Genomic DNA, 25,889 nt, shown 5'->3' with positions numbered 1-25,889 from the left:
GGTCAATAACGGTGATTGTTGAAGCTGGGAGTAAACGACGTCATGGCGGGATTGACGAGGACGGCCTTCCAATTGAAATCGGCGACGTTTTCCAGTTGGTATTATGTATAATTATTTATTTTTTTAAGGTCATTTTGGGTGTTTGAAAGTTTCATTAAAGGCTCAACGGCTCTTACAAATTAGGTTTGTGCAGAAGCTATGGAAGCAAAAAAAGCCAATTTTTCAAAGCTAGCTTTTGCTGCTTTGAACTTTTACCTTTTTTCACGCAAAATTGTGAAGAAAAAGCTGAAGTTGAATGTTTACCAAACACAAAAAAGAGAGATTTTTTATGCCTTTTTTTTTAAATCACCTCAGTACCAAACCAGTACTTAGTATGACTCATATTCATATGTATGCTAACAACCAAAGAAATTATAAAATAAAATAAAATAAAAGTGAGTCTAATTGGTTTTGGATATGACATACCCAACAAATAAAAGTATGAAGTAACTAAAGAGGGTTGTTGTAAAGTCTAGTTTTAAGTGTTTAGCTTTACATGTCAAATATTGTAATTGAACCTCACACATGCTCAATCTAACTTTAGGATATACTCAAATTATGGTTGTTGCTGCTGGCGTAAAATGTTCAAGATGTGGCACTTTTCACCTCAAAATGTTTGTTCATGCATGTGCACTTTATACCTATATTTGATTTGCATTTTGTCTAGTTTGATTGTCTAGTCAGTTTTGTGCGCTGACTTCTAGTTGTCTAGGCACACAAATTAAGACAGCCCACATGAGCTGACTGACACATTTCTGCTGGTAGTCAGTTTCTAGCCATTAATCTGCCTAGATTTCTTTTGCAGCTGACAAGTGTCATTGGGACAAATTGGCTGATCAAAAATCTGATTTCCTTGGGTATATTTGTTATATAGGGTTCCAGTTGAATTTGAGGGTTTAGAATTTGTTTTTAGAGATATAGAGTTGCTTCAAGGCTTTGAGCTTGCATCTTCTCCATTGATGAAACCATAAATGCCAAACATTTCTCATGCATTAAACACCAAATCATTGTGTATTAGGGTTGCATTGTTTTAAGGTTTGCATTTATGTCTTGGTCTAGTTTTAAGCTTTAAATCCGGTTTTAGATCAAGCTTTTGGATTCAAGTTAGATTCTTCCTTCAACTATTTGACTGGAAAATCTGATTAGTCATTTGAATCCAAATTTCATATGCATATCATAAAATCATATCATATCATTGATTGTTTTGATCTCGGTGCCACAAGGTGATGAGCTCAGGAGCAGCTGCCACTTCGTGAAGACCGAATGAGTCTATCTCGTGTAAGGCAATGTTGCACAAAGGTAAAGCTGTTCCATATATATGGATCTAAGAATTGAGCTTGTGTGATATGTGTATGAACATTTGTTTACACTAGTGGATTAGACATAGTGGAGAGTCTTTGGTTTTTTAACCCATATGTGGGTTTTTCCGGTCAAAAATATATTGTGTTCAATTTATTTTTATTGTGTCGCACATCTTACATACACATACAAGATACATATATCTAATGATAATTTAAATGGTATGTGCTCACAATCTTGCTCACTTAACACATTAATAACTTGTAACAAACTATAGCCTTGATGACTAGGATAGTTTTTGGGAATTGAAATTAGTAATTGAATCTTCGATTTATTGACTAACAAATCTATCTTAGTTGATAGCGGGCTTGACTAGTCAATCCAGCGAATTATAATTTTTATATACAAGATATTCCACCTGGTACCAATTTTAGTTGTTTATCACATGCACATTCATTTTCATTCATATTTCTTCTTATCCCCCTACACTAACTAAGGAGATGTACTAGGGTTTGGTGATATTCATCTTCATTTGTAAGTGCGAGGTTTTAGGTTCTAATCTCGTAGATGACAAATTCGATACCAAATTAAGTTGCCTATTGTGTGGCTTAGCCGAACTCCCGCATCCCCTTAGTGTAAAATATATCGTTGTACTAAAAAATAAAATAAATACTAAGGAGGTGTACTCATTTGAGGTTTTGAAGGTTTTTAAAGGAGTTACAAATCCGTGAAGTGTGATGGAGCTTCATAGACTCCATCTGAATTCATTAAAAAATCTTAGGGATAAGCCTGATTTCCTAAATACACTATAAATTCATTCTAAATCTATCAAAATCTTTAACTTTTAAAAATACTTTAAAATCAATTCCTAATTGAATACCCACGAAGTTTTATGAGCTATTTTAAGATCCTAATTGATTACATTCTGATTTCTATGGAATTTTATGAACATCTTTATAATTTTGATTGAATAAAATCTTGATTGGATACCCTTAAATCGTATACTCTTTAAAATCTTCTAGAATCTTTTATACTTCTAATTGAATACAACCCCTAAATAAAACAAACACATCGTAAGAGTGTGGCGCAGGATTGGATGCTAAGTTATAGAATTGCTAGAAATTGAATTTATTGACAAAAATGGCAATATGAGTGAATCAAATGGGTAAATTTAAAAGAAAACTAATGAAAAGAACTTAAAAACTTTGAGTTTTAAAGATAAATACAAAATAAAGGGTAAAAGGTAAAGTGAATAGTATCATGATTGACTTTTTAGTGTAATAATGTGGTTTTTCGTTAAAATGAACAGTACCGAAAGTTTTTGTTAAAGTTCCCTAAATTTAATAATGTTGAAACTACAGTACCTAAATTAACAATTATAGTAAACCATGCACAATTACTACTTTTGATCTTATTTATCATATTGACTACTGAATAAGGATATATAAACATGTAATTAGTAGTACTATATATCCAAGAATAGATGGTGGATCACTCATAACACTTGACAGATTTTGTAGTTTGACTTTCTATTGTGGCCAAGACCCCTCCACTTCACATGCTACTAAATAATTATCACAAATACAATTAGAGTAAACTGCATTTTGTCCCCTTAATTTTGCGTCCGAAGTCAATTCCATGCACTCCTGATTTCGTACCAATGTCATACAACCGTTAAAAAATCTACCCCTTCAATCATCCACTCAGCCTTTCTACCCTCACCAAAATTTGCACCATCTCCGTTAGCAACGACCATCAATCTGTAGATCAGAGCGGCGGTGGGTCATAGTGCAGTGGTGGTTTCGTCAGATCGCGAGAGTTGTGAGGTGATGAAGATAGATAGAGGTGCAAACTGGATCCAGAGTTGCTGGTTGCTGGTTGCTAGTGGTGCGGGTCAGGTCTGGTGCTAGAAGGGCAGGGTGGTGCGGGCAGGAACGGGTGATGGTGATGCAAATCTGAGCATAATTGAAGGTGCGGCAGGATCATCGTGCGGCGATTTGTTGCATGTCCCTGGCAGTGGTTCATGCAGAGTGCAAGATAGGTCTTCCTTGAATTGAAATTATGATTTATTCTTTGTGTATAGATAGGACTTTGTCAAGGTAAGTTCAAGACAAGTGATTTTCGCACATTTTTTTCTTTTACACATTATTATTTAGTTTAATACGGGATAAACAAATAGAGAGGTGTAGAAAGGAAAAAAAATGTGACATAAATCGTTCCCAAAATCAAAAGTACACATCTTCATCTAGTATGGGAAACAAGGTGTTTTTGGGTCATGTTTCGGTTTGCTGATTTATATTCATGTGAACTCAATGTTGAACAACGCACAAAATAATAATACAATAACTCATACTATTCTAAACAAAAACAAGAATAATTATAGTTTACCAATATAATTTTAGAAAAAACAATGTTAGTTGGTTACATATTGAGTCTTATATTTGTACTGATTTTAAGTTATGTAATGCGTTGCATGTTGAATTCTCTCTTACGTCTGAATACCTTAAATCTAGTTAAAATCCACAACGCCAACAAAATGTGATCTTTTGCTAAAGGGGTGTGTTTGGAAGTGTATTTTAAAACTAGAACCGCTTTTAATGAAATTGTTTTTGTAACTAATCCTTAGTAATAATATAAATGAATCCTAAAAAAGTACTTGAAATGCTTATTGCAAAAAGTACATGATTGATACCTCTTACAAAATGCACTTCAATTGCTTTTGAAATTCAAAAGCACTTTCATCAAACCACGCTTTTAGTTTTTTTTTTAAATAAAAAAAACACTTTCAAATAAACCTAAAACCGTTGGTGTTCATTTTGTTGAAAGAAATCATTAATGTTGGACTATAATTGTTGGATAACAAAAGAGAAACAGGTGAGATGCCCATTGCCCACCGACTCTTTATAGTTCACTAGCAACATTTGAAGAATTCTTGTTTTGGTCAACAATGCCATGCAGCACCAAAGGAAAGAGCCAAGTAAAAGGCCAAAGCTGCTGCTTCGGCCCCAGCCGAGCAAAACCCCTTGCAAAGCTACAAGCAAAATTAGCAAAAACATTTGTTTTGTTGTAACTTAGAGACAAATTGGTTCAATTCGGTGACGTTTTGGATGAGCTAATTTATTTATTTTATTTTTTTTTTGTCAAGGATGAGCTAATTAAATATTAAAAACAAAAACTATAACCTTCTGACAAAAAAAAAAAAACAATTAAAAACCCAACGACTGAAACTTTAACTGTGTAATGGTACCGTTGCACGCTAAATGCAAATAAGTACACACATTTATTAATAGGAGTTTTAGTTAGAAAAGTCGTTTTTTTTTTCAGTATATCAATGTATAACATACATTATCAGTTTAGAGAAACATAATAATTGATTTCGACGAAGCAAATTCAACTGGTCATTTGACGGTTTATGCAACGAGATCAAATCTTCTGCACCTAAAATAGGTGTGGCCTCTCTATGGTCCAATTATTGTTTAAGGCCATCTCTAATCGAAGAGTTCAGATGACCAAAAATAGTCAGAAAACCGTCTCCAACCGAGGGCTAGGCCATAGGGCTTGTGGGCCCCACGAAATCTAAAAGGACCAAAGGGCTAGCTGGAATTTTTTACTTGTTGTCGGTTAAATAAAAGAAATAGTGTCGGTTATAACCAACACAAATAGCATGGAAAATTTTGAATCTAACAGCTATTTGATATAAATAGTGTCGATTATAACCGACACAAATATGGAAAATTTTGAATATAATGGCTAGCAGACGTCAGCTAGCCGTTATTTTATTTATTTATTTTTTTGGGCCAATTTTTTTTAAAATTCTTAAAAATTCTATTTTTTCCCCTATAAATACCTAAACAATTCATTAAATTTAAGTTCTAATTTTTTTTTGGTTTTTGGGGCCAGTTACCGTTATTGTTTTTAAATATAAGTTGTAGTTTTTTAATTTAAGTTGTTGTTGAATTTGAATTTAAGTTGTTGCAGTTTTTAAATTTAAATAATAAATTATGTTTGGTCCTATGACCCTTTGGCTCTCGGTTGGAGACGAAGGAAAATATTGCCCTGTATTGTTCATTAAAATATTAATATCTTGGAGGGCCAGAGGGCTAAAACGATCCCTATGGCTAGCCCTCGGTTGGAGATGACCTAACATAGATTAAGTTTACGACAACAAAGTTAAGAAATGTTAGGTTTATAAATACGTCCCCAGTTAATAATTGGGCCAAAAAGATGCCATACTCATTTTAGGTGCAAAAATTTGATCTCGTATGGAACACATCAATTTTTTTTTTTGAGTATATCAATATTTTTTACACTAAGAGAAAGTGAAGTTTGGCTAAGCCACATAATGGATAGCCTAATTTGTTATTGAATGCGCCATCTACAAGATTCGAACCTAAGATCTCTCTGTTCTAAGTGAAAAGGAATATCACCAGATCATAGTATATTAGTTGTAATTTCACACAATTTTGTATTTTGGTTGTAATTTCATACATCTATTTTGTGGGGCCCACCTTACACTTACCACTTCCCATTTTGTTGGTATCGTTTGGTATGCAGACGGGACGAGATGGGACATGACGGGACGGGATAGGACGGGACGGAACGGAGAGGGAGCAAAGATGCCCTAAGATGGAAACAAGGAGGAAGAAGAAGGAGACAAATATGTTATAATTTTGTGGTCCATGGATGTGGAACGAGTCGTTCCAGGGGGTGAGGCGGAACAAAAATTCCCCCAAAATTCGTCTCGTGGAACAATGCGTTCCACTCGTTTAGGCACACCAAACGTGGGACAGAACGCCTAGTCTCACTATGTTCCGTCCCGTCCCACGTACCAAACGGTAACTTGTTACCCCCCATTTCCCTTTCGTTATCACCCATTGACTGTCCTACAATCCAACCCCCCACCGCCAACCTTACCCAATCACCATCATACCCGACCCTAAACACACAGTAACTCGCATGCATATCTCAACCACGATGCCAAAGTGAGCAACATCTTGTCAAGCCGTCTGCCCCACTCTTACTCCTTACCGGCGACAACTACAGCACCGAACAAAAGTACCTACCAGATCATTGACCCTCATATCTTTCTTTCTCCCTCTATATATATTATGTATTGTGTATAGGGTAAATCGCCAAAATGGTCCCTGAGATTTGCATAACTCATCACTTTGGTCCCTGCGATTCCAAATTGATAAAAGTGGTCCCTGAGATTGTCCACCATCCATCATTTTGGTCATTCTGTTAAAAACTCCGTTAAGTGTCCAGAGCTCTTGGCCGGAAGTTTGAGCAATTTTCAAAGCTTCGTAACTCAATTGTTTATTAACCAAATTCGACCCATAATATATCAAAATGAAGATATGAAAGTGTAAACTAAGATTATACTTATTTCTAAGCCCAATGGTTGCCGGAGATGGCCGGAAAATAGCCTCAAAGTTGATTGGTCCGAGCGAAAACTTGAAAACTTGCCGGAAACTAGGTAAACTTTAAACGTTCATAACTTCTTCAATACTTAGCGAAATCAAGTGATTCAAAAACAAAAATCATACTTCTTGATGAGACAAAGAGAATGATACATTTTTAGACAGCTAGATCGCCGTGGTTTGGCTGGAAAATAGCTCGAAAGTGGCTAACTCGAGGCCAAGATAGCCACTTTCGAGCCGTTTTCTAACTAAAACACTGTGAGTTAGCTATCGAAAAAGGTACCATTCTAGTCTTCTCGTCGAAAAGTATGATTTTCGTTTTTGAATCACTTGATTTCGTTGAATATTGAAGAAGTTATGAACATTTAAAGTTTACCCAGTTTCCGGTGAGTTTTCAAGTTTTCACTTAGACCAGTCAACTTTGAGGCTATTTTCTAGCCATCTCTGGCAACCATTGGGCTTCAAAATGGTATAATATTATTTTACACTTTCCTATCTTCATTTTGATATATCATGGGTTGAATTTGGTTAAGAAACGATTGAGTTACGAAGCTTTGAAAATTACCCAAACTTCCGGCCAAGAGCTTTGGGACACTTAACAGAGTTTTTAACGAAATGGCCAAAATGATGGATGGTGGACAATCTCAGGGACCACTTTTATCGATTTGGAATCTCAGGGACCAAAGTGATGAGTTATGCAAATCTCATGGACCATTTTGGCGATTTAGCCTTGTGTATATATATCTTCCTCCTCCACCTCTCTCTTTTCCTATTCTTTACTTCAAGGCTCACCTTTTTACTTCGTCTTGACCAGACACCGATGAACCCATATTTGAACCCGCATGAGAATAACCGTGCGCATGTGTAGAATCCAGATTTGACGGTGATATAAAGAAGAAAGGAAAAAAAAAGAGACGAGAAAGAAGATAAGAGATAGATGAGGAGGATGGGGGATGAAGAAGGAGATGAGGGTCGATAATCTGGTGTTGGAGTTATCGCGCGACGATAGGCGGTGGAGGGGTGCATATGGGCTGAGGCAGTGAGGTTTCATATTTACTTTTTATTTTTATTTTTTCTAAAATCTTGTTAAAATTTAAAATTTAAAGTTAAGGGAATGGGAAAGCACACATAATCTTAATTGGTTGTTTGTCCATGTAGCACTACTTGACAAGCACAACAACACAATAGTGAGACTCGCAGTTAACACACCATCATTTAACAATCAAATTAATAGTTAATTAATAGACCTTTTAATTGAGCTTAGTAATCATATGTAATCTCTCATGGTGCGGGACGCTCTTTTTCCCTCCATCCGTGTTGAAATCTTCAGCCAAGGTTTTTATAGAGGCTCACTATATGCACCATATCCTGTTTGTAAGTATTCAATTTCCTATCAATGAATATCGTACCTTCACTCAAAAAAAAAAAAAACTAATAGATCTATGAATTTGCAACAAAATATAAATTTATGCATAACATGGCAATATTTTAAAGATGATCAATGAGATTACAATTGCACCCAAATTTGAGACTAAAACATGTAGTTTGACAAAAATCTACCTTATTTAATAGAGGATGATTCTCTCCCTTTTCATTTTTTCCCCTCCTACTTAAACGATTATGATTAAGTAACACCAACATCTTATATTGATTTTTTTACAGAGACAATAAGTCACGTCAACATTTTATATTGATTTCATACATAGGATTCGTTTGAACCATAATAATTGTTCAACACTTTGACCTTTGGAGTAAACATTTATATTCGAATTTAATAAATTCCCTCTTTCCAAAAAAAAAAAAAAAATCCAACTTATTTTCCCAAATACAAGTAAGATAGATTTTTACTATTTACGTCGAAATTTTAGCTGTGCAATGGACCGCACTTTGCCCTATTTAACTGCCTACATATGGAAAAGGCAGCGAATCTAATAAGCTGACGTGGCAGTCAGAGATTCTTCTATTGGACACGAGAAAAACTAAACCAACATGATTATCATTTTTCATTATTTAATATTATTAATTGTTTTTCGCAATTAAAACATCAGTCAGTTATCACTTGGTCAATTAACCCTATTTTAAGGCGCATAAATGAGAAAAACCCTAAACAAAGTAAGTAAAAAATAACAATTTTTAATGACTAATTTATTTTGCTTTTCATTTTTTTATTGGTTTGTTTCCTGCTTTTCTTGCTTTCTTTCTCTAACTAACACTGTATTTAATCCGCTCCTTGAACTGCAACAAAACCCTAACAAGGGTTCTTCTTGTAAGAACCAATCGCCGCCGTATTGATCTTACCCGTCAGTTTCCGTCCATCTTTCTCAGTGACTCTCTTCTGATCTCAGACCCCATTTCCTCTGTTTTCTCACTGTTTTTTTTGTTTCTTTTCATGTTCTTGTTGCTGTTTCTTGGAAACCTTGCTGGAAAATAAGCGGGTTCAATAAGTTTTGGGATTGAATTCCAGGGAAAGACAAGAACTTTATGAGCTCCGATTGCTGTTTTAGGTCGATCGTTTCTGGGTTTGTGGATTTTAGGTGAGTTATGAAGTCGGTTGTTGGAAATTTTGGGTTTTGATTAGTTTATGTTTAGCAGCTTTAGAGGTTGTAAATATGGAGGTTCTAGGTTGAAGTTTTGATTTTGGGATTGTTTTTAGGGTTTAGGGTTAGGTTTGTGGTAGTGGGTAGTGATCAATTTGAGGTTTTGGGAAGGGGGTTAATAATTATAGGTTAGATTTTTTTTTGCTTTTGAGAATGTTGTCGGAATTAGGAAGGAGGCCAGCGCTCGGAGGAAACGAGGTTTCCTTTGGGGATGAATTTGAGAACGAGATAGGGATGCTGCTAAGGGAACAGCGTAGGCAAGACGCCGATGATCGCGAAAGTGAGCTGAATATATATAGAAGCGGATCAGCACCTCCCACTGTGGAGGGTTCTTTGAATGCGGTTGGTGGGTTGTTTGCTGGTGGCGATGGTGGCAGTGCTGGTGCCGCCTTTTCGGAGTTTCCTGGAGCTAAAAATGGAATGGGGTTTGCGTCCGAAGAGGAGCTTAGGTCTGATCCTTCTTATATTCAATACTATTACTCGAATGTGAACCTGAATCCGCGACTTCCTCCTCCTTTGCTGTCGAAGGAGGATTGGAGGTCTGCACAAAGGATGAAAGGAGGAGGGAGTTCGGTGTTGGGTGGGATAGGAGACAGGAGGAAAGTGAATAGGGTTGATGAGGCTAGCGGTAGATCGTTGTTTTCGATGCCGCCAGGTTTCAACTCAAGGAAACAAGAGAGAGACGCTGAGTCGGACAAAGTGCGTGGCTCAGCAGAGTGGGGTGTTGATGGACTGATTGGTTTGCCAGGTTTGGGACTTGGTAACAAACAAAAAAGCCTTGCCGAAATCTTTCAGGTGATGTGCTTCTATAGTTGTGTTCAATCTACGATTTTGTACTCGTGTAACTGAAGTTTGTGCTTTCTTAATGATCGCTTGTATTGGTTAACACATTTGGGTATCTCTTTATATTTGTTCCTTGAATTGTCTGTTCTGACATTTATTGCTTCCATTGATATTTGAGATTGACATAATGCAATGTTGGAGAATTTTGAGTCATGGAACTGAAAATATCATCACCTGCAATGACAATGGATATTTGTGCTTTGCCCCTTCTAGCCAAGATCGAAATGTTCTTATACTAAATGCTAACTTTTGCATTTATGTTAGTATCTTGATTGTGTACCTACAGTTGTCCGCTCATTTGAGATATTGGATATCGAAGAGGTGTACTGATAGTTGAAAATTCTCCAACTTAGAAATTGAGTTCATTTATGTAATTTTGACAATTAGTCAGTCAAATCACACATTCTTTACGAACTCAGCTTTGTGAACTTTATGTTGATTGTTCAATCTCAATTAAAAGAACAAGGGTACTTTCTTACCACATCTGATGTTGCTTTTGATTTTTCTTTCTTCTGATGGCTACTTAATGGTCCTCTACATGATTGCATGGTGTGCTTGCCTTTTCTTTTGTCAGAGACCATTGTAGAATGCTACTGCTTGTAATTTCTAATTAAATCTGATGCTTTTGCAACTATCCCTTATTGCCTTTCATCTTTCCTCGTCTACAGTTTCCAGGTTTTTGTGCTATGCCTTTAACTGACAAAATTAGCACTCTGCAGAGAATAGTAGTATTGCTACTATCAATTGTCTTGTTTGGGAACCTCAAAAGCAGAGTTTTACACAGCGCTGCCCAGACAAAAGTTCCTATTTGGCTACTTTGTTCTTAAATTAAAAAGCAATCAAGATAACTTCTTCATGGCATAGCAATTTTGATTCCTGGTTTTGTCAATCCATCCTTCATTTTCCCATATTTTCCCTATCCTTCTGATCAATATTACTGTTGAGGTTTCACTGTATGGTTTGTCTGGAACCTTGTGATACGGATCTTATTTGCAGGTCTAATTTTTTGTTTTCAACTGTTGTGTTGGTGCAGTCTTTTTCTATTTTGAAACTTGTGTGCTATATTTCTTTTTCTGACAAGTTAATGTTTGGTTGTTCAGGATGACTTGGGTCGTGCAGCTCCTGTTTCTGGGCATCCTTCTCGTCCAGCAAGCCGTAATGCATTTGATGAAAATGCAGAGTCAGTTGCTTCTGCTGAATCTGATCTAGCTCATTTGCGACGCGACTTGATGACTTCTGATACTCTACGATCTAGTGCAAATGGTCTTGGATCATCTGCAGCCCAAAGTATGGGCCCGTCTTCTTCATACTCATATGCTGCAGCTCTGGGTGCTTCCTTATCTAGAAGCACCACTCCTGATCCCCAAGTTGTCGCTAGGGCTCCTAGTCCTTGCCTTACACCTATTGGAGGAGGAAGGGTTGGTGCTTCAGAAAAGAGAGGATTTAGTAGTCCAAGCTCCTTCAATGCTATCTCGTCTAGTATGAATGAGTCTGGGGATCTGGTGGGCGCGTTTTCCAGCATGAACTTGTCTGCCAATGGTGTAAAAGATAACGAGAGCCATTTGCCATCACAGATTAAGCAAGATGTAGATGATCACCAGAATTATCTCTTCGGTCTTCAAGGTGGTGAGAATCATGCCAGGCAACTTGCCTACTTGAAGAAGTCTGAATCTGGGCATATGCACATGCCCTCTGCCCCACACTCAGCAAAAGGTTCATACGCAGATTTGGGTAAGAGCAATGGTGGTGGGCCAGATTCCTCTGATAGGCATGTTGAACTGCAAAAGTCTGCTGTTTCTTCTGGTAATTTATACTCAAAAGGATCTCCCACTTCCAATCTTAATGGTGGAGGTGGCTTGCATCATCAGTATCAGCGAGTGGATCATGCAAACTCATCATTTGCTAACTATGGTTTAAGTGGGTACTCTATGAATCCAGCATTGGCGTCCATGGTGGCTAGCCAACTTGGCACTGGTAATCTTCCACCCTTGTTTGAATCAGCTATGGGATCCCCTGGAATGGATTCAAGAGTGCTTGGAGGACGTATGGCTTCCGGACCAAACCTAGCAGCCGCTGCAAATGAATCACATAATCTCGCTGGATTAGGGAGTCCGATTGCAGGGAGTGGTCTTCAGGCTCCTTTTGTTGATCCTATGTATCTTCAGTACTTGAGGACATCGGAGTATGCTGCTGCACAGCTTGCTGCTCTTAATGATCCCTCTGTGGATAGGAACTACTTGGGTAATTCATACATGAATTTAATTGAACTTCAAAAGGCATATCTTGGAGCCTTGCTGTCACCGCAGAAGTCACAGTATGGTGTTCCAATGGGGGGAAAGTCTGGTGGTTCTAATCATCATGGGTATTACGGAAATCCTGCATTTGGTGTAGGCATGTCTTATCCTGGAAGTCCTCCTGTTATTCCCAACTCTCCAGTTGGACCAGGTAGTCCTATGAGGCACAACGAACTCAATATGTGTTATCCCTCTGGGATGAGGAATTTAGCTCCCTGGCACCTGGATGGTGGATGTAACATAGATGAAAGTTTTGCTTCTTCACTCTTAGAAGAGTTCAAGAGCAACAAAGCCAAGTCTTTTGAACTTTCAGAAATCGTCGGACATGTTGTGGAGTTCAGGTATCAACTGCTAATAACTTTTCTTGTCATCTCTCTCTTTATGATTTCATCATAAAGTTGGTTATGATAATTTTGTATTTTTATGAGCAGTGCGGATCAGTATGGAAGTCGTTTTATTCAACAAAAACTTGAAACTGCCACTATAGAAGAGAAACACATGGTTTATCAAGAAATCATGCCTCAAGCTCTTGCTCTAATGACTGATGTGTTTGGTAATTACGTGATTCAAAAGGTAAATGATCATGATCCTTGCACGCATGCTTTAACTTTTGTGCACTTGTTAGTGTATAATTCGTGGTAATAATTGGTTTTTTTATTCAGTTTTTTGAGCACGGATTTCCATCTCAGAGAAGGGAATTGGCCAACAAACTGTTTAGTCATGTACTGACACTTAGCCTTCAAATGTATGGTTGTCGGGTGATCCAGAAGGTACCACTACTTTATGACTGGAATACTTATTTCTGCTACTAGATTGTGCCTGATTTTCTCCGAAGTATGGATCTATGTCCTTCAGCTTTTGACATATTGACAATTGATTGTTCAACCATTTGTTTTGGTAGTACCGCTAGAAACAACTACTGTTTCTGTTATGTTTAACCATTAATTCCATTATTATGCTTTTGTTCAGCAAGGGAGGCTTGATAATAACTACATGCCAACGCTCATGATCTGATTGATGTTAATGCTAGTAACTAAGATTCATGTGTTTATCCAAGGCTTGCTACAGTACATGCTAGAAGTAATGTACTATTATCGTGTTCAGGCAATAGAAGTTGTTGATCTGGACCAAAAGATCAAAATGGTTGAAGAACTTGACGGTCATGTAATGCGCTGCGTACGTGATCAAAATGGGAACCATGTCATCCAGAAGTGCATTGAATGTGTCCCTGAAGAGGCCATTCATTTTATTATCTCAACATTTTTTGATCAAGTTGTGACCCTTTCAACCCATCCATATGGGTGTCGTGTGATACAGGTTGAGATACTTCATACATCCCTTTGTTTTTGTTTTTTGACCTGATAATTTCTTTTCAACAAAGAACTAATGTGTAATATGCGATACTATTGTCATTTGGCAGAGAGTTCTTGAGCACTGCGAAGATGAGAATACACAGAGTAAAGTTATGGATGAGATTCTAGGAGCTGTTAGCATGTTGGCACAAGATCAGTATGGCAATTATGTTGTTCAGGTCCATACTCTTTCTTGTTGATGTACTCTTATTTGTGACTTCATATTGCTAACGTTTGTTTTTTTCCCTTGGGATATGAGCTTTTGTGTTGTTTTGTGGGATACTGATGTTCTTCACTTATTGCTTTCAAGGTAATGTTTAAACATTGGTCTAAACAATAGTGCCACCCATGGAGCTAAATCCTGACATATCGATGTCTACTCCCTCCCAGCCTTTTGTTCTATTACCGTGTCATTGTTAGCTTAGTAACAAGATTTATTTTCTTCTGGTACACATCTGTCATCACCCGTTCTGTTTATTGTTTTTATGTGTCCGGTCACACTCCTCTGTTTCTTGGAGTATAGTTTCATAGAACAAATAGCTGCAAAGCCATCAACAAATTTTCATTTTGTTTTCTTTGTCAACATGTTTTGATTTGTTTCATAATTTTTTGAGTTTGAATGACAACCAAAGTGGCTTGTTTTATCATGTACGTATGATTGGCGCTAAGTCATATCTGTCATGCAATCCACAGCATTAGAAACCTTTTTGGCTTTAGCAGTTTTTCTTCTAGATGTTCATTTATCCAGCTATGCCATGAGCATGAAGAGTAACTATTTTATTGCGGTTAAGTTGAGATGTTGGAGATTGAACCGAGACAATCTTTGCCTAGCTTGAACTTCTTTTAAGAAGCTCAAGTTTTCAGTTGAGTTCAAAGAGAGAATCTTTTCTTGAATATGAGCTGAGCTTGAGTTTTACTCATGCTCAAAAGATAATTGGTCATGCTTATTATGGACGAGTATTTAACTTGTTTTAATGGGAAAACTTGAGCAAGGCGAACTAAGTCAAGTTTTGAACTGCTTGCAGACCACTTGAACTTTTTTTACTGTTAGTTTTTGATATTTTATTGTTATACACAAGATTTGTTTGGGTGCTGAGTTAATACTTCTGAACAGTGTTCTGCTTGATTTCTTTTGTAAACAGCATGTCCTGGAGCATGGAAAACCGCATGAACGCTCTGCTATCATAAAAGAATTAGCTGGGAAGATAGTCCAAATGAGTCAGCAGAAGTTCGCCTCCAATGTAGTAGAGAAGTGTTTAACTTTTGGCGGTCCTGCTGAACGTGAATTGCTAGTGAATGAGATGCTTGGCACTACTGATGAAAATGAGCCTCTTCAGGTTTGTCATATCTCTATGTGCTTATTACGTACTTTAATCTGTTGAAAATAAGGTCATGGACTCATTGTTTCTCCATTAAGTGTAATCCTAAGAAGTGTATACATTATCATCACAGCCCTCGGTTCAATATCTTGAATTTTGGGAAGCAAGGTTAAAATATGTTACTGCCATTTGAGATTTAGTTCTTAAACCTTTTTGGGTTTCTTACCATTCTACTGCAAGTACATTGTCATTAGTTGTGTGCATATGTGTGTATGTTAGTAATTGTCGGCAATATTGCATAACCTGTTTGCAACTGATATATGCAGGCAATGATGAAGGATCAATTTGCAAATTATGTTGTACAAAAAGTGTTGGAGACTTGTGACGACCAGCAACGTGAACTGATTCTTTCCCGAATTAAAGTTCATTTGAATGCATTAAAGAAATACACTTACGGAAAGCATATTGTTGCTCGTGTAGAAAAACTTGTTGCTGCTGGGGGTAATCATTCTTCTCTTTGCCTTTTTATTTTATGTCTGCAGACTGCATATATTTGTATGACATACACATACATTCACCTAGTATATACCTCGTAAAAGATCATGTGAGTACAGTTTACTGTGCCATCAAGATGCATACTGATGTTTGTCTCCTACCAGGGATTGTGGTGTTGTTCTTGGCTTTCTTATTTCTTGTTTCTTTTGTCTATGTTGTTGCCATATCCGAAAGTACAAGTTTTAGCCGTGTAACACATTTTGTAAAATGAATGTGCAACCAGACTTGATTTTTCCCAATGGCTCATATACCTAGTAAAGACACATCTCCTGTCCTAAAATACATGATATGGTTGTGCTCGTGCATTCATTTATTCAACGCCGACAAGAACATGGTACAATCTGTACTGTTGTCTTGACTATGCCATAATTCCACTCTTCATACCCTTTGCCGATGACATGGAACAATATCTTAACTATTGTCTTAACTATGGTACGATTAATTCTTTGTAACCTTCTTATGGTAGCCTTAATGGTTGCAGAAAGGAGAGCCGCTCAGTCTGCTCAGCACCCTGCTTAGGCGGTGTAGGAAAAGAAAGTTGTATGTACAGCTAACTGAGGCTAGCGTGTGTTTTCCCTCCCTTGGTTGTCATCTCTCTCCATCGCATCTAGAGCTACGACCGACTCTGCCTATCCTTCCAATGACAGGTACGAGGCGGTTTGAAAAATAAAGTTGTTGCTTGTACTGGAAAACTGTACATTGTGTAGTTTTAAAGTTCATACGTAGAGTCGAAGCTAGCTGTGGTTCAGATGTTGCACACACCTGATCCCCCCGCGCAGAGGAGATAAATGACAATACAAGTTTTTTAAGGGTGTAAAAATGATAAATGGTGAGGTAGTTAAAGTTTATGTCGACGTGACTGTACAAATGTTGCCTTGTGGAGAGCTGTTCATGATTAGGCGAGGCGAGGCGAGGCCGCTGTTTTTTTAAGTGTATGGTAATGACTGTTTTTTCCTTGATCACATAAAGTTCAGTTTTTCTATGGAAGTATAATGTTCATTGCTATACATCTCGTGTACTTGCTGTTTAATCGTATTTTCGCACCACCGCAAGCTCCTCCTCACGATGTTGTTGTGAATTTTGGGTGTTTCTGCCCGGTCTGGATTCGCTTCGATGTTTTTTTCTGGATGTTCACTGGAAACTTGTAGTTTTTGAAAAATTGCTTTCAAGTTGATGAAGGATTTCAGGTTGGGGAGAGACCATTGCAACATGCTAAATTTTGATTTGATGGAAATCAGACTTGATTATTTTTCAAAGTTTGTCTTTTGTTTACAAAACTTTTATCTATATGATAATGAAACTACTATTGGCATTCTGAAATATTATATTCAATCGCCGTCTTTAACGAAAATAAAAAAAAAAGAAGACGTGTTGGATGATTGTTTTAGAGCGCTAATAGCAATTTTGTATTATAATATCGACGCGTTTATTCTGTTTTTTGTTTTGTATATTTTTGTTGGGCATATCCAAAAGTATATTCTTGGTTTTCTATGCACGCACGTGTACTAAGGTTAAAGAAATCTCAACTTGTTCCATGCTTTGGGACTCTTATCCAAACTCGAAGGCTCACTTAAACCATAATTTTCGTGTTTCCCGTGTCATTAAATTAGAACAACATCAATGAATAAGCAAGTCACTCACGTTTACAGACTTGCGGCATATGTCTTTAGTATTACGGATGTCAGTTTAGGAAGAGGACAATCTCACTAGAGATGCCACTTTGGTGATATTTCAAATTACTCGAAAAATGACTTAAATCCACACCAAGCGGTTTGACAAATTTGTACCACAACTAAGGTTTTGCCAACAAATGTGAAACCTACATTCATGGGAATATAAATGCCTCTTTTCTCATTACTCAAAACTATTTCTAACTGCAAGAAAGTCGGCAACAAAACAACTGAAAATTTCATAAACTTACAAATTTGGAGGGCGAGCCTTAATGCAACCAAAGGTTGCTCCTTTATGACTGACGTTGAAACCACCTCTTTACAAAATAAGGATAAGGCTGCATACGAGAGACGTTTCCCCCTCCCTCCCTCTCCCTCCCCCGACCCTCGCAAAGTGGGAAGCCCTATTGGCTTGGGGTCGCCCTTACAAATTTGAGACTTACTATAGGAAAAAAAAAAAATGAAAATCATACATATCAGAGCACTTGCAGTTCAGTCATCATCTTCTTCATCAATAGTAATCTTTTGGCCAAATCCTTTAGGCCCAGCTCTTGCTCTCACCCTCTTCCTCTTCCCACCCTTCTTCTTGTTATCTGCCTCATCCTTCTCTAGTTTCTCTCTCTCCCTCTTCTGCAGATAATCTGTCACACCTAGGTAGATCACCTGCATACAAAACCCACCCAAATTTAGCAAAATCCAAGTTTCCAAAACCATGATTTTTTTTTTGTTGACAAACGATAGATAATCTGAACTAAATTCATCTAAACTACTGGAAAAAAACCATGAATTTAGTAACTTAAAACAACGGTGATCCTAATTTAGTAAAAGCCTGTTTCCAAAACTATACGTTTAGTCACTTGAGCAAATTGGAATCACAAAAGGAACATGTTTCTTTGAAATTACCTCAATGGTGATCCAAAGCAACCAACATTTTCCAAAACCATAAATTCAGTAACTTAAACAAATGAGAAAATTGGAGCAATCGTTCAGAACTTCGGTCCAATTGGAATTTTAGTCTTGAACTAAAAATCTTTGGATCCCTAACTTGTTATGATGTGGAGTAATGATCATTTTCATTAACTCCGTTAGAACTTCTATTCAAAATGAAGGGTTTAAATGAGAAAAACTAGATAAAGAGTTCTAATAGAGTTGGTCAAAATGACAAATACTCATGAGTTTTTAGTTTAAGGATCAAAGTTACAATTGAGCGAGCGATGATTGCTCTAAAAATAATGTTAGGGAGACTAAATTTATAGACTAAATTAGTTGTCAAAACTATAAATTTAGTCACTTCAACAAACTGGAATTGAAAAAAAAAGAAAAAAAGAACTTGGTTTCTTGAGTTTATATATTACCCCAATGGTGAGAATGGACAGGCCAACAAAGGCAACGAAGAGAAGGGCAGAAATGGCGACAGACACTCCTTCGTCACTAGAGGCCAATATCTCCTGGGCAGTCTCAAGTGGGACGGCGGCTTCTGCAGGCACAGATTCAGCAGAGGTGGCACTGATTTGCCGAGTTGGGGTGCTTCTTTGGGTGAGATTATCATCTGGGGTGTTGAAAATTAAGGTCCGTTTGGTTGTGGTGGTTGGGGAGGATAAAGGGAAGGATGGTTTCTGGGTTGTTCTGAGGAATTGGGAATGGTTTGGCCTGAGAAAATGGGAGAAAGTTGATGGTGGTCGGGATAGAGTTATGGATGTGGTACCCATGGATATTTGCCACCACCTCTCTCTCTCTCTGGTTCAGGGGCACAAACAGCCCTCTCATCAAATGTGGGAGAGGGGCACAATTGTAAATGTGCTGCTGAAAAATTTCTATTGGAAATTCTGTCATAGACTCATATCTCGCTTAAAACTTTAAAATTTTCAACGTGTTAAAAATACGGTCTGGTATACCTATTATCATAATTCAAGTGATTGATTTTTTTTTTTTTAAATTCGATTACTTGTATTATAACACTTAGTGTACCGGATTATGTTCTCATCACATTGAAAAATCTCTCTATCCCTGGACAATGGACTAGCACAATATTTTCAAATAAAAATTAAAGAGCTTTTGGAGATTCTCTTGGGAGTGTAATATAAGTGTTCAAGTGTTTAATCACGCGCTCATAAATGACTCTGAATTATGATGTATACGAGTTGCTATGCATAAATAGCTCATAATCATCTACGCTGAAGAGCAACTTAACACATTCTGAACAGGAATTAGTCTTAACTTTGCCAAAATTCAACCCAAACTTGGATTACGAATGAACGAGTTTTGTTTAAGTTGACAAATTATCAATATAACCTAATTTAGGAGTTCAACCAGTCACATTTTGCTCGAATCCACTTTGGTTGTCAAGTTAGAACTAAAACTTGTATCCCCGACTTAAATTTAATCAAAACCCCGGATGCATGAGTAAAAATTCTTAATCGTATTTCGGGAATAATTTCCTTATTAGTAGTTTTATTCCGGCCGTACGATTAAGCATTGAAATCGTGTGCGTGTAAAGTTATGCCGTCATCACCATCAACCTCGACACTTACCAAACGGTACAGCTGTTCACCAACATCTCTGCTTTCCCATTGGTCCACCGGATTTTAAAAAGATACAAAAAGGACCCAATTGCAAAGTTGGTTCTTTTCAAATTGTTCATACTCAATTACCAAAATGCCCCAATAAAAGCATTGCTTGCCTGGCCTTATCACACGACACAGCTCTCATTTCCTCAAACGCCAAGGCCATTCCAGTCATTTCAGTTTAGGATAAACCACACCGTTGGATTGCCAATCATGACACGTGTCAATAGATCAAGCGAGCAGGGATTGATGAATGTGTGTTTTAGTGGTATCATTAGGGCATTTTGTGATAAAATATCTAATGAAACAGAAAATATCAATAAAGTTATTCCACTTAGCAAAAGGTTGTTATGATAGGATAATATCAGTAATGTTGGTGAATCATGTTGGGTTATAATTGAGCGATGGATGATTGCTCTAAGAATAATGTTAGAGAGATTAAATTTATAGACTAAATTAGTTGTCAAAACTATAAATTTAGTCACTTCAACAAACTGGAATTGAAAAAAAGAAAAGAAAAAAGAACTTGGTTTCTTGAGTTTATGTATTACCCCAATGGTGAGAATGGACAGGCCAACAAAGGCAACGAAGAGAAGGGCAGAAATGGCGACAGACACTCCTTCGTCACTAGAGGCCACTATCTCCTGGGCAGTCTCAAGTGGGACGGCCGCTTCTGCAGGCACAGATTCAGCAGAGGTGGCACTGATTTGCCGAGTTGGGGTGCTTCTTTGGGTGAGATTATCATCTGGGGTGTTGAAAATTAAGGTCTGTTTGGTTGTGGTGGTTGGGGAGGATAAAGGGAAGGATGGTATCTGGGTTGTTCTGAGGAATTGGGAATGGTTTGGCCTGAGAAAATGGGAGAAAGTTGATGGTGGTCGGGATAGAGTTATGGATGTGGTAGCCATGGATATTTGCTACCACCTCTCTCTCTCTGTGTTTCAGGGGCACAAACAGCCCTCTCATCAAATGCGGGGGAGGGGCACAATTGTAAATGTGCTGCTGAAAAATTTGAAGTTGGGTCATAGACTCATATCTTTTAAAATTTAAAATTTTTTATATGTTGAAAATATGGTTTAGTATACCTAGTATCATAATTCAAGTGATTGATTTTGTTTGTTTTTAATATTCGATTACTTGTACTATAACACTTAGTGTACCGAATCATGTTCCTAACATAAAAATCTCTCTATCTCGAGACAATGGACTAACATAATGTTATCAAATAAATATTTGAGTTTTACATAACTTGGGTTACTGAAATACTTGTTTTATACTGTAACTAGCTAATTCAAATCAATAAAAAATTGAGGAGCTTTGGGAGGGTTTAGAAATTTGTATTTCTAGTTAATTAATCTCTTCTCATCTTGTTTAACTTGTTTGTTTGGTGGGAAGAAAAATAAAAAGATGATTTCAGTATCTTTGGAAAGCATAAATTAGTTTGAAATAGTTTTTTCTTTATGAATATTCAGCACAAAAAGAAAGGTTTGGACTACCCTTCGATTATTAATCTATAAATATAAATGTGCGTATCTGCGAAACTGTATACTTATTCCTTATATGGTAAATAATATTTTAAAGAAACATGATGACTCAACGGTTACACATATTTCACGTTATTCAATTAATGTTGTCGTATTTGAGAGAGTTTGTAAGAATGTAGAATGTCATTCAATAAGTGTCATCACATCTAACTGCCAAAATGATTATATCGAATATGTATTAGTGCAGCCAAATTCTAAAAAGGAAACAAATTAAAGAAGTTTGACCTATACTAGTGGAACATTTCGACGGAGAAATTAGGTTCTTATACTTCATTTTACTACTTCATTTTACTACTCCATTGATTAAAATCTTATTCATTTTCAATTTTTAATCAAGGTCCTTGGGTATTAATAACATCATTAATTATTTCAATAAGAAAATATTTTTTATTTCTAAATATATTCATTTAATATTAAAAATGTTACAATTAGTATATTTATATTTATGACTAAATTTTTTATCATATATTTTTAGTTTTAGTTTGTACCCATTTTTAATTTGCAATCCTTTTTTTAATTTGTACTAGTTTTCTTTTCAGTTTTAATTTGTACCCATATATTAATTTCTTTTTGTGCCCATATTTTTTAAAGTTTTATTTTTATTTATACCCATATTTTTTTAAATTTATTTGTACCCATGCTAATTATATGTACCCATTCATGTAATTTTTTCAAAATTTTAATCTTAAAATGTACTCATTCTTAAATATACCAATTTGTTATATGTAAAATGTACCATTTTTTTTATATAAAATCTATTCAATTTTTTTCTAATCCATTTTTAAACTTGTATGGGTACATTCTTTTTTATTTGATTTTAAAATGTATCAATGTCAAGTTTAATCGAAAAATTTTACTAATGTTATTAAGCCTAACATCTTTTTTTTTTTGTGATTTTGAAGAATGTACCCATGTTTTGATACAATAATTTTTTTGTTAATTTTGATGAATGTACCCATGTTTACACACACACACACACAATAGTATATTTATATTTTAATATTTTTAATCCCACAAATTATGGTTTTTTATTTAAAATCTCATTTATAAACAACTAAAAAATTTAATTTTTAATTTTAAAAATAAGGTAACGTACATAGAAATAAACTATCACATTAATTTCAAGGACTTCAATAAAAAAATTGAAAACCAACAAGATTTCAATCAAAGAATATTTATAGATAAGGACCGCATCCAAAGTCTCCCGTTTATAAACTGAGCAGTTCCTTTTGTTCTTTACCTGAGGGCTGTCATATCTGATTAATTTATTCACTTGCTTGCTTCACTTGCCATCGTTTATATTTTGAATTTGGGTCCTACAAATCATAAATAAAATGGTGTGTTAAAAAAAATCTCAAAAGTTCTCTTGTTAGGTAGTTCAGTTAGTATCAAGGAAGAAAGTATCGGTAATATCGGAAATATCGGTAGTCCGAAAACACGGAAATATCGATGGAAATATCGGGATAATATCGATATCGATAAAAATTACATGGAAACCACGGAAATTGTAAGAAAAACTTGGAAAATTTTTATTGAAACTTTGCAGGATGTTTATTTAGTCAATTATCTATTAGTTTATCACAAAAAATTGGAAGGAAATGCATTGCATGATGGATTTAACTGATTTAAGTTGATTATATAGCGAGCTGACAAACATTGTGAATGTAGAAAATATGTAGTAATTAATGAAAGAAATTTAAACACACCAATTGGGGCTTATTGCGGCAAGTTTTTTAGATATGACATCGCATCAAGTCGTCTTTTGTGTTAATTTGTAATCTTAACTGGTTTTGTTGTGTTGTGTCAATTAGTTAAATTAAGCGGTACATCCAATTGGGGCTTATAAACATTTTAATTCTCTTTAAAAATCTAAGGGCATTTAATAAGGATTTTAAGTGATTCTTTAAAGTTTAAGGGGTATTCGATCATGATTTTTAAGAAATTCATACATTCCAAATGTATTCATTTAGAAATTGATTCGAAGAGATTTTTAAAAAGTTGGGAAACTCGAAAAAATTAGAAATATTTCACATAATATTTTAAACATTCTCAAATCGCTTCCTGAAAATTTGAGGGAATTCACTTAAAATTTTACATAAAAGTTTTAAAAATTATTAAACTTCATCAAAATTCATAAATTTTTAAATCTATTATAATCTTTAAAATCAGAATGGAGTAAAAAATTTGGGGCCTGAAACTTGGTTAAATCCCTAAAGTGCCAATTGAAAAGCGTAAGAAGAGAAGACAGAGAGAACGAGAGGCTCCCCGTCTTCCTTTGTGCTGGTAATCCATGGCGTCAACGAGTCAACGATCCCTCCTCCTCATCGCCCTCCTCTCCCTCTTCGCAATCTCCGCCACCGCATCAAGGCCCTGCAAAACCCTATTCGTTTCCTCCTACTCCTTCTCCCTCCGCCGCCTCCCCTCCTCCTCTTCCTCCTCCGGCTTCGTCACCATTGTCACCGAGATTAGCCAGATCCGCCCCGTCCACCTCCACCCCACCCGCTTCGACGACGGCTTTGTCCCACACCCTCACCACCACGACGCCAGCGAGAAGCGAACATCGGCACCCATTCTCCTCCTCCCCACGGAGCCTGCCCCGCCGGCGCCGCGCTCGCCTCCGTCTCTGTTCCACGTCTGCTTCGCCGTGGGGACAGACCACGAGTTGTGACTTCGACAACGGCAGGGGAATCGGCAACGACAGGGGAATCGGCGTCGTTGAGGCGCAGATCTTGGGTTTGAGCATGGATTGCAGAGAGATCTGGGCAGCTGGGGGGACGACGACGACGGATCCACGACGATTTTTTCGATAATATCGCGATATTTTGACGATAATGATACGGATATGTGGGAAAATATCGGTACCTCAGAAAAACGATAATATCGGCGAAATATCGCCGATATTATCGATATTTAATACCATGGTTAGTATATATAATATTGTTACGTAATTAAGCTAAGAGCTAGTTTGGAAGAGTTTTTAAAATGACTAAAAGAGCCTTATGAGAAATGTTTTTATGTTCTAAAAGCACTTCAAGTATTTTTACTAAGAATTGGTTTCAAAATCATTTTCACCAAAAGCTTTTAATTATTTTAAAAGTACTTCCAAACAAGTCCTAAAATATTAAACACGTGTACTATTTTCCAAAACAAAATATTAAATTGTCTAAATTATTTTTAAAGTTTCACTTATGGAAAAAAAATTCCATCATCATTTTTTATAAAACGAAATATATATTATATTGTCACCCCATAAAAATAGTAACCTTTGATAAAAAAAAAAATATAAAAATAGTAACCTTTAAATTCAAAAATGAGAAAAGGGAAGGCCAAATTAAATTGTAGTCCTTGTAGTTTCACATTTCTTTAACTCAAGGACTTGGAGTTTTCTTTGGCACTTGAGGCCTTTTAGACTTTTAGGGGGCGTTTGTTTGCCCTCACTAAGTGGGACTAGACTGGACTAGCTGTTAGTACAATACCGTGTTTGTTCTATGCTGGGACTAACATTAATGAGACTAAAGGGGACTAGCATGGACAAAACCCTTCACTAAGAGGTCTTAGCGAGACCCCCCAATAACCATGGGACTAGCTAAGACTATCCTCTATCGTCCTCGTCATGCTCAACAACCACTCCTGATAGACTCCTTGTCATCTCCGGTCACCTAGATCATAATAAAATATTAATAATTTATATATTAAATAATATAATATTATAATTTGTTATTATCCAACTTCTTAGTCCAACACTGCGCCAAACGCTTCACTAAGTTAGTCCAGCTTAGTCTAGTCTAAGACATTCCAGTTTAGTCCTTGAAGCTAATCCAGTCCAAGATAGTCCGGCGCAACAAACGCCCCCTTAGTAAGTTTACGATTTCAACTAAGAATAGTCTGTTATGCCCTTCCAAAGCAGTATTTATGAACCAATTACCACGCTCCAAATTAATTAGTGGTCAATTTGCCATTCCATATGTTATTTTATCTTGTGACCAGAACATCAAATCTCGTTTCATGATATAATAGATTGTCCTTAATTGAAAGCTTCCGCAAATTACACGACTTCAATTGCAAATACTGAAACTAGTTATCCCTTTTGAGCGAAACATCTGAAGAACTACAAGGGTATAAATATAATTTGACCAAAGAAAGATTGTATTCTATCATGTCCTCCTTGTTGCAACTCAATATTCCAATCCGTTTGCACATATTACAAATCTAATTCATTGGTACATATTTTTTTAATCTTTAATTTTGAAGCCTTCAATACACTGCTAAGATTGGTTCCCGTGCTAATGAAATGAAAACATGTGTAAATTTGTGTCTACATTTCCTTATTTTCTTAACATAGAATGTCACATGGCCACATAACCATGCCATGTAATAAGTTATTCTCCTCGTTCCA

The 25,889-nt window shown here is 36.4% G+C and overlaps 2 protein-coding genes across 5 annotated transcripts in view; one reads left to right on the top strand and one right to left on the bottom strand.

Moving 5' to 3' along the window:
- The first annotated feature begins 8,921 nt into the window (after positions 1-8,921).
- The window catches only part of LOC126591126 (pumilio homolog 1-like), a 66,132-nt gene continuing 49,164 nt past the window's right edge, over positions 8,922-25,889 (top strand). The window contains exons 1-9 of one of the 3 annotated variants that reach the window (XM_050256696.1): positions 8,922-10,150; positions 11,299-12,833; positions 12,924-13,065; positions 13,155-13,262; positions 13,597-13,809; positions 13,913-14,023; positions 14,987-15,181; positions 15,490-15,664; positions 16,185-16,705. In XM_050256696.1, coding sequence (XP_050112653.1) covers positions 9,509-10,150; positions 11,299-12,833; positions 12,924-13,065; positions 13,155-13,262; positions 13,597-13,809; positions 13,913-14,023; positions 14,987-15,181; positions 15,490-15,664; positions 16,185-16,237 — 3,174 coding nt within the window. In that variant the 5' untranslated portion in view covers positions 8,922-9,508 and the 3' untranslated portion in view covers positions 16,238-16,705. Of the gene's footprint in view, positions 10,151-11,298; positions 12,834-12,923; positions 13,066-13,154; positions 13,263-13,596; positions 13,810-13,912; positions 14,024-14,986; positions 15,182-15,489; positions 15,715-16,184; positions 16,706-25,889 lie in introns of those variants that run through there. The other 2 variants (XM_050256697.1, XM_050256694.1) reach the window with 2 other exon arrangements.
- On the bottom strand, positions 17,543-20,872 carry LOC126591140 (uncharacterized). Of its 2 annotated transcripts, none has more exons than XM_050256718.1 (2): positions 20,504-20,872; positions 17,543-18,051 (listed from the first exon to the last, which is right to left on the bottom strand). In XM_050256718.1, exons 1-2 carry the CDS (start codon positions 20,855-20,857, stop codon positions 17,881-17,883), a joined length of 525 nt encoding a protein of 174 aa, XP_050112675.1. In that variant the 5' UTR covers positions 20,858-20,872; the 3' UTR covers positions 17,543-17,880. The 2 variants fall into 2 exon arrangements, with proteins under 2 accessions (XP_050112675.1, XP_050112674.1); XM_050256717.1 differs by lacking the exon at positions 20,504-20,872 and adding an exon at positions 18,744-19,167.

The sequence above is a fragment of the Malus sylvestris genome, chromosome 11, assembly GCF_916048215.2.
Source record: "Malus sylvestris chromosome 11, drMalSylv7.2, whole genome shotgun sequence".
In the NCBI taxonomy this organism is placed as follows: Eukaryota; Viridiplantae; Streptophyta; class Magnoliopsida; order Rosales; family Rosaceae; genus Malus; species Malus sylvestris.
This window is presented reverse-complemented; position numbering and strand designations above follow the sequence as displayed.